At 58.9% G+C, this 8,865-nt stretch overlaps 3 protein-coding genes across 3 annotated transcripts in view; 2 read left to right on the plus strand and 1 right to left on the minus strand.

Annotated features, from left to right (window-relative positions):
- Positions 1-853, plus strand: part of FZR1 (fizzy/cell division cycle 20 related 1 (Drosophila)) — a 12,105-nt gene extending 11,252 nt beyond the window's left edge. The window contains exon 14 of the mRNA XM_010828442.1: positions 10-853. The gene's annotated coding sequence lies outside the window, so the exon portion shown is untranslated. The remainder of the gene's footprint in view (positions 1-9) is intronic.
- A 99-nt stretch (positions 854-952) lies between these two features.
- Positions 953-6,228, plus strand: LOC104979661 (chromosome unknown open reading frame, human C19orf71). Its single transcript, XM_010828116.1, has 4 exons — positions 953-2,865; positions 5,480-5,718; positions 5,813-5,938; positions 6,027-6,228. The coding sequence occupies exons 1-4, from the start codon at positions 2,513-2,515 to the stop codon at positions 6,203-6,205; spliced, it is 897 nt and encodes a 298-aa protein (XP_010826418.1). The 5' UTR covers positions 953-2,512; the 3' UTR covers positions 6,206-6,228.
- Positions 6,229-6,413: 185 nt separating this feature from the next.
- Positions 6,414-8,865, minus strand: part of MFSD12 (major facilitator superfamily domain containing 12) — a 13,934-nt gene continuing 11,482 nt past the window's right edge. Inside the window, exons 8-11 of the mRNA XM_010828443.1 lie at positions 8,683-8,853; positions 8,503-8,597; positions 7,357-7,487; positions 6,414-7,230 (exon numbers count right to left, since the gene is read on the minus strand). Coding sequence (XP_010826745.1) covers positions 7,214-7,230; positions 7,357-7,487; positions 8,503-8,597; positions 8,683-8,853 — 414 coding nt within the window. The 3' untranslated portion in view covers positions 6,414-7,213. The remainder of the gene's footprint in view (positions 7,231-7,356; positions 7,488-8,502; positions 8,598-8,682; positions 8,854-8,865) is intronic.

Raw genomic sequence — 8,865 nt, forward strand, 5'->3', positions numbered from 1 at the left:
GCATGCTACATGCCAGAGGTCATCTCGAGGTGGACTTGTTATCTGAGGAGAACTCTAGGGGGATCTGTCCACTGTCATGTGTTCACCCCAGCTGAGCCCTCCTTGTTGCTCACGGGGTCACAGGCAACTGTGATTCTTGGCGCTTGCAGGGTGACCAGTCAGGGTAGTCTGAGGGCAGAATCGATCCCAAGGATCAGGTCCTGTGGGTGCCTGGCCCTCCCCAGCCCTTCCTTCCAGGCTACCCTAGTGGGTCCTGTCTGCGCCTTCAGCCAGGGCAGGGGGCACCCCAGGGTCCCCCACAAGTTTCTGAGCTTCCCCTGGCTCTGGGCCCACCTCTCTGTCATGCTCCACCCTGTTTCCGCTGCACCTGGAGGAGACGGAGGAGGGAGGCTAGGCAGCTGTGGCCAGGGGCCCGAGCATGCCTCCCTTCTGAGGCGAGAGGACATGGATGGGCGTGGACAGGGTGGGGCGGACCCTGCAGGAGCCCTGCTCTTGGTTCTGAGTACCTTTGCCCCTCAGCAGCCAGCGTGTGCATGTGTACATACGTATTTGTGACTTTGCTTTGGATTTGTTTTTGTGTTTCTGTAAATTGGTCCCCAAATGTTAAGGCTCGCTGGCAGGGAGCAGTGACCTGCCCCCACCCCTGGGGAAAACAGGGGTCACAGCTCTTAAAGCCCTAGCATTCAGAGGGTGGGCGGGTGTCTGAACTTGGGGAAGGGTGGGCCTGCCCCAAGCTGCTTGCAGGGGGCAGAGGGACAGTGTGTACAGACGTGTATGCCCATTGGTCCAGGTCTTATTTTTGTTTGAGTCTTTTTTTTTTTTTTAATAAGAAAACAGTCCTGTGTCTACCGCACCCAGCCTGGCTCTACTTGTGGGCCCCGCACCTGAGGGCACAGACAGGGTAGAAATGATGAAGCGTGTGTTGTCTTCCAATGCAGTGGCAGGGCTGGGCATGGGACCAGGAGGCTGGTGGGAGAGCCAACCACGTGGTCATGCCCAGTGGGGCTGTCAGTCTGTCGATGTGTTTGGCTCTGATGGTCCGCACTCAGCGTAACCCCAGAGCAGCCTCAATGTCACAAGCAGGTATCAACAGGCTGAGGAGGCCACTTGCAGGTGGTCAACAGGGAATGCCAGTGTCCCCGAAGGCTTGGATCCCTGATCTTTGCAGCCCAGCTGTGGCAGGTTCTGTGGGAGTGAGAGGGTGGACCCAGGGGTGGTGGTGTGAGTATGCAGCAAGGCCTGGCTCAGTGCCCTGGGCTGGGGGAGTGGCTGGGGAGGGGGCTAGGACTTGTTTCCATTGCTCCTAGACTGACAAAGGGGAAAGGTGTTACTGACAGCTGAGGGTGAGACGGGGAGGAAAGCAGCCAGGCTGGAGGAGCTGCGACACTGGATGGGCTCCCCAGAGGGTCCTAGAAGAAATTAGGTGAGGCCCCTGCAGTGAGCAGATGCCCATGACTGGTGGTACATCCTGTGAAGATCCTTGTCCTGGGCAGCGGGGACGAGGGAGGCCAGAGTCCAGACCTGCCCTTGAGCAGCTTCTATTTGCAGGTGAGTGGACAGTAAAGTGTTAAAGTGCATGTGGCAGGCACAGCGTGAAGCGGGGGTGGGGGGCTTGGGAAGAGGCAGCTCTGAGCCCAGGGCTGAGGTGGGAGCAAGGGTCCAATGTGGGGCACAGACAACAGCCGGGCTGAGGTGGTGCCCCAAGCCGTGGGCATAGCTGTGCCAAGGCCCTGGAGCAGGACCATGTTGGAGGAACGGAGGGAGACCTGTGTGTGTGGAGCAGAATGAGCAAGGGGGAGAGAGGGAGGAGGGGAAGGAAAGAAAGGGACGGGGGAGGTCAGGCAGGGCCTGGGGGGCCGAGGAGAGGATTTGGGCCTTTACCTCCAGGGAGGTGGAACAGGACCAGGTTGCTGTGTGGAGACCTGGACACAGGTGGGAAGGGACCAGGGAGGAGGCTGTGCCCTGGCAGGTGCTGGCAGGACTATGGCCACAAGCCACTGGAGATGGTAAAAGACAGCCAGGTTCTAGATTTGTTAGTTTTTTTGCGTGTGGTGAAATGTGCGTAACATATTAAGGTGTACAATTTAGTATGTTTTTAGTATGTATACTCTGTTGTGCTACCATCATCACTGTTCAGTTCCAGAATTTACATTCCTGAAAAGAAGCCCCATCCCCATCAGCAGTCCCCCCCCCCTTCCCCCCCCCAGCCCCTGACCACCAGGAACCCACTCTCTGTGTCTGTGGATCAGCCTGTTCTGGATGTTTCCCATCAGTGGAGTCACATCCTGTGTGCCCGTCTGTGTCTGCCTCTCTCACTGAGCGTCGTGTTTTTAGGGTCGTGTCAGTGTATCACTCCATTCTGTGTTGAGAAATGTTCCCCAGCACGGAAGGACCCTGCTTGGGGTTTCTCTTCTGCGGTTGGTGGGTGTTTGGGTTGCTTCCGCTCTGGCTGTGGTGGTGTGTGCTATTGTGAACACGGGTGTGCAGACTCTCAAACTGGGTAAAGGACTGGATGTGGGGAGAAGGTAGAGCTGAGATTGTGGAAGGGAAATTCAGAAAGTTGGTTCTGTTCCAAGATGCCCCTGTGGGGGTGTTGGGGGACAGAAAAGAGGCGGGTGGACCAAGCCCCGGGCAGGCCCCTCTCCTGAGGGAGGGAGGCAGTGGCTTGGATGGGGGGCCAGTAGGCCCAGCTGTTGCCAGGACACTGGGGTGGCCTTTGTTGCTGTCAACAATGGCCCCACAGGACTTGGAGGCAGGAGCCCCCAGGCACGCAGAGGCAGACATGCAGACCCTGAGGCGGCAGGCTGCCTGGCCCTGTGTCCCCCGGGGGACCCTGGAAGTGGATTTCCCTCCGCCTCTCTACAGGTGAGCATGTGCTGCCCTGTGCCGCTCCCCGGGTTTGCTTCCCACCAGCCTCAGTCCTTCTCCATAAAGGCTCCCCTGTCCTAACCTGGCTGCTCCCTGCACCCATCCCCTCCCACCCGTGCCTGGCTTGGGACCTGGCAGGAGTTGATGCAGGTCACGTGGTGGTTCATACCTGCACAACACACACAGCGTATGCACGCACACAGCCAGCAGAGCAGAGGGTCCTGTGAACCCCACACTGCTGGACCAGTCTCCACAAGGGGCACAGAATACACCTTCTTCCCCTCTCCCAGGGCTGAGGTCAAGACCAAGCTGTCTGTCTGCAGGGTTGGGGGCCTCTTGAGGCCACAAGGGGGCGCCTGTCCCCTGACCCTCTGGGCTCTGGGGGTGCAGGCGGTCTGTGGTATCCCTTGGCTTGTAAAGGCATAACCCACACTGCCTCCGCATCACGTGATCTTCTCCCCTGCCCGTCCAGATCCCCTGCCTTACTGGGAGTCTGCATCAGGGTCATGTTAGGGCCTCCCTGACCCAGCGTGACCCTTTTTTGGGCTGTGCTGGGTCTTAGTTGCTGCACGGGCTTCTCATTACAGCAGGTTTTTCTGCTGTGGAGCACATATTCAGGCTTCAGTAGTTGTGACTCCTGGGCTTGAAGGCACAGTCTCAGTAGGCACACAGGCTTTAGTTGCTTCACGGCATGTAGGATCTTTCTGGACCAGGGATTGCACACGTGTCTCCTACATTGGCACAGGTGGATTCTTTACCACTGAGCCCCCAGGGAAGCCCCACACCGTCTGGAGTTAATCTGCTAAGACCATATCTCCAAATAAGGTCATATTCAGAGATTCCAGGTGGACAGGAACTTGGGTGACACCTTCAACCCACTAGAAGATCCATTAATCATTAATAAACTATAATGGTATACTATCCAGCTTTACAAAAAAAGGGGAGCGAGTACCTTGGGTGCTGCATTTCCAAGAAAATTAAGAAAAGCTGTGCCACCTCAATTGAAGCAGGGTCCCACAGGTGTGCAGTGGGACACGGGTGCATGCACAGACTGCTGCTGCAAGGGAATGGACAGCAATGAGTACAGGACTGCTGTGAGGGCTGGGGAATAATGGGGGGTCAGGGCTGGCATGGGAGATGAATTTTTTTCAGTGCTCTATTTAAACACTGGGCTTCCCTGGTGACTGAGGTGGTAAAGAATCTACCTGCAATGCAAGAGACCTGGGTTCCATCCCTCGGTTAGGAAGATCCCCTGGAGGAGGGCATGGCAACCCACTCCAATATTCTTGCCTGGAGAATCCCCATGGACAGAGGAGCCTGGCGAGCTACAGTCCATGGGGTCACAAAGAGTCAGACACGACTGAGCAACTAGGCACAACACGTTTATTTAAATGCCAGTAGGTCTCTCGATTCTAGACCGAGAAGGCTTCATTTATTAGGGAAAAAACATTTTTCTTTCAGCTGTAATGCAGTGTTTTTATTTTTTGAGGTAATAATTGACACAGACACTTTTCATTGTGTGTTGTTTTAGACTGTTTAAATTCCTTTCCACAAACCACGTGCGCTTTGTGGTTTCAGTTCATTTTGTAGCTCAAAAGGGTAGGGCCTGCCAGAGGGTCCCGCAACTCCCCTCCCTGCAAGCAGCAAACCCAGCCCATGGCCACTTCCCAAGACCTGTGCCCCAAACACAGCAGGCCACGCTCTCCTCTTTCTAGTTTGCCCTGTGGGGTGAGAACCCCAAGCAGGCACATAGGAGATGGTTTAGTCACCAGCCCTGCTGGCACCATCTTGGGGTCACAGCCTCATTCCCTGGGGCACCCACGTCCCTGGAGCTAGACTGCCAGGTCACCGCAGGTGCCCACCTCTGTCCCTTGGGCAGTGGTGCTGCTGGGATGTTTGGAAGGGGAGCTTTAGTTTTAATGATGCCTCCTTGAGGTTTTAGTGTCACCATCAGCATATTTCCACTTCCCCCGGCTCTGCCAGCCTCAGTTCTTACATCTTCCCCCGCTGCCCCACGACCTTTACACGAGCTGCTCGCCTCACATCACTGTTACCTCCTCCTCCGGGAAGCCCTCCTGAGGTGCTAGCCTGGGAGAGGCTCTGTACCAGAGGCCCCTGGAACAGGAGGCATAGGTGCTTCTTTAAATGTGAGCCAGTCTTAGCACCTAGGTGCTCCTGGGGACTTGGAGGAATGGTGAGGGCACTTCCTGGGAGCCTGGGCCCCTCCACACGTTTTCCCTGGATCCCCAGCCCATGGCTCCCAGGCCAGACCAGTGACAGGTAAACCTGAGCCACTCACTCAGCTGTAGCTGTGACCACTTCCAGTACACTTCCAGGCCAGGGTAGCTTCCTGGAGGAAAGGGCCTGCAGGTCTGTGAGGTTGGACAAGGGACTTGGTAGAGGCAAGAAAAGCAGAAAAGGTGAAGAAACATTTAAGAGGCTCCTGGGGGTCGGGGAGGATGGGGTAGGGAGGAGGGGCTACGGGGGCAGCCTCCCGCACCTCTGACAGGGCCTCTGCCTCTGCACCGAGATGCCAGCAAAGAGGAGAGAGGCCCAGGGAGGGCAGGGGGGCTGCAAGCTCAGTCTTTCTCCTCCCGCCCCCTGCCCACAGCGATGACTACCTGTCCCAGGAGGGGCCCCGCTGGACTCCGGCCATCAAACAGGCCACGCGCTGGAAGTACACGCCCATGGGACGCGACGCGGCCGGCCAGCTGTGGTACACGGGCCTGACCAACTCGGACTCCCGGGAAGCCTGGTACACGCTCCCGCGGGCTCCGGACAGCCCGTACCGTGAGGCTTATGCCCGCTGGCACGGGTGCTATGGCCACGGGGAGCGCAGCCTGCCCTCGGGTGAGCTCCCGCCCCTACCTTCCCCCACCATCCCCAGGCCTGGAAAACAGGCGGGGCCGGATGTGTGGAGCTGACCCCAACCCCCACCCTGCAGCCTACACCCAGCGTCTGCGGGAGACGGCCTGGTACGACCCCATCATCCCCGCCCAGTACACAGACCCCAGCACTCGGTGGGGAAGCGTGCTGTGGAAGGACAGGCCCACCAGGGGCAAAGAATTCGGTGAGGCGGGGGCCAGGGGGCGGGGCTCGGGGCGGGACCGCCCGGGGGCGGGGCCAGCCGTGACCCGGGTCCCGGCCCCGCCCCACAGCCATCAACAGGCACCGTTTCGGGGTGGAACCGCTATGGCGGGCGTCTGACTACGTGCGGTACCTGTCAGCGCCCCAGCGCCCGCGCTACACCGCCCAGAACTACCGGCAGTGGGGCCTGGAACCCTACTGTCCCGCCACCAACCAGCGGCCCCCGCCTGTCTATACACCCAGTCACTGATAAAGATCGTGCTGCTGCCCGAGGCGGCTCTGCAGGGGTGCAGGCGCCACCACTCCCACCCGCCCTGGGCGTCCGTCCACCTCTGGGGCCGAGGCCTGGGGGCAGTCAGATAAAGGGAGACCTTGGTGACCAAACTCGAGGCAGGGGCAGACAGACGCCCACTCTGGCCCCGCCCTGGGCCCCAGGCAAACCGCCAAGGCAGAGAGTCCTGGCCCCAGGCAGCTCTTTATTCACGGTCAGCAGTGGCCTGGGCGCAGGGGATTGCACTCGGGGACCCCAGCCAGGCACACGGATCCTCGACGCCTCCACGGCCAGGATTTGGGCTCCTGGCAGGCTCAGCGACAGCTCTGTCCTCCAGGGCCTTCCAGCACCCAGGAAACCCTTGGCTGGCCAGGGCTGAGCTCCATGCAGCCCCTGGACCCAGGACCCTCATATCCGGCCCCACATAACACAAAGCACCTCTATCATCCAGACGGTGGGAGGTGGGTTAGAGTTGGCACTGCTGCTGCTGCTGCTAAGTCACTTCAGTCGTGTCCGACTCTGTGCGACCCCATAGACGGCAGCCCACCAGGCTCCCCCGTCCCTGGGATTCTCCAGGCAAGAACACTGGAGTGGGTTGCCATTTCCTTCTCCAATCCATGAAAGTGAAAAATGAAAGTGAAGTCGCTCAGTCGTGTCCAACCCTCAGCGACCCCATGGACTGCAGCCTACCAGGCTCCTCCATCCATGGGATTTTCAATACTTCAATACTCCTCCAGGCAGGAGTATTGGAAGAGTTGGCACTGGAGTACACCAAATCACAAGAATCCCACCAGCTCGGTGTCCTCCCCTTACCCCAGCAGGGATAAGCTGCTGGGACCTCACCCATTCTGACCTCCACCCACAGCCAGGCAGAGACAGGACAATGCAGGGGAGGGAGTGGAGGGGCTGCTCCAGGCCTCTGGGCATCAGATGTTCACAGTCGAGGTTAATTTACAAAGGGCAAGGGACCACCGAGTGGGGTCAGGACTAGGCTCCAGGGTCCCCTGCAAGAAAAGCGGTGGGAGTGGGGTTGGGGGGATGGGCCGGCCAGTTCTGGCCCCGCTGTCCCAGACCTACCACCACCCAGGACTAGTTGGGGCTTTTGTGGGGTGGGGGCGCCTACGACTCACATCTCCGAAGGCGGATGGGCCAGACCAGGAGACTGCACAGAGCCATGGTGGCGGCCACGCCCACACCACCCGTCACGACCACCATCACCCAGTGGTAGAAAGCCACACAGGCTTTGCAGCAGAGCTCCAAGCTGGGGAGGAGCAAGAGGGAGTGAGAGTTATCACTAGGTACCCTCCGGCTCCAGGCTGGACCTCCTACTCCTCTCAGCTGGTGCCCAAGCTTTCCTGGCACTCAGGCCAGGGCCAGGGGTCACCCTCCACCCCCTTATCCCCTCCAGCATCTGATACCTCACCCAATAAGGTCAGCTCTGCCTTCAGAGTCTATCCCAGACTCCCCATTTGTCCTCCCTCAGGACCCCCAACCCAGTCCAGCCCAGCACCACCCCCACCACCCTACACCCTAGTCCCCTCCCGTTCCCTCCTTCACTGCCCCATCTGTCCTTCCAGCAGCCACTAGAGGGCTCAGTGAGCAACTGAGTCAGGCCCACCCCTCCTCTGCCCACAGGGCTCAGAGCCACCCCCACCCCAGCCCCCTACTCCTGCAGTCATCCTCCCCTGCTTCTGCCCCTGCACGACCTGCACCATCCCCTCCCTGCCCTGGCCTCCTCACTCTCCAGACACCCAGGCCTTCTCCACTGTTCTTTCAACACACCAGGCCTGGTCCTGCCTCAGGGCCTTTGCAAAGGCTCTTCCTCTCCATTTACCTAGAAATTCCTGACATCCACCATGTCTCGGATCCCATGTCACCTCAAGGAAGCCCTTCCTGACCTCTTTCCCTAGTGGGCCTCCCTAAGTAGTGTCCTTCACGCCCTCATACATATTTATTCCTTGGATAGTACTGTGCCTGGAACCCTAAGGCCTAAGGATCTGAATGACAGGGATTCCAGGCTTTCCCACTGCCCTGTCCACTCCCATCATCCAACCCATCTTTGTGTTGTCAGCGCCCAGCACAGGACACACTGTCCACTCTGAATAAATGGGTGCTGGAAATGGGGAATAACCTGGTCTCCCTGACTTTGAGGCCACCACCACTGTATTGGGATCTTCTGTCAGTCATGGAATCCATAGTCTGTGGGCAGTGCCTGGCATACAACACAGGCTTGGCACACCTTACTAGACATGACGATGGTTGGATGAGGTACTCACGAGCAGGGGTGCAGGCTCTGGATGGCCATAACTGCCAGCCCATTGGCCACCTTGTCTGAGAAGCTCATGGCGCCATACACGAAGGCTCCACTGTGCTAGGGGGACACAGGCAGGGGGGTCAGCACCCCAGGCCTCGGCCCCAGTCCCCAACCTCTACTTGGCCCCACTCAGCAGCCCTACCGTGTGAGGACCGATGAGGTCAGCCGTCATGGCCAATGAGGTGACAAGGATGGTGGCACAGCCCATGCCCAGCAACACAGCCGCCACATACACAGCCATGCCCAGCTCCTCTGCCAGCGCCACCCAGGCTGCAAAGGCCAGAATCACCAGAAGGCCCACGAAGTAGGTCATCTGCAGAGCACC

Source organism: Bison bison, unplaced genomic scaffold (assembly GCF_000754665.1).
Source record: "Bison bison bison isolate TAMUID 2011002044 unplaced genomic scaffold, Bison_UMD1.0 scf7180017864492, whole genome shotgun sequence".
In the NCBI taxonomy this organism is placed as follows: Eukaryota; Metazoa; Chordata; class Mammalia; order Artiodactyla; family Bovidae; genus Bison; species Bison bison.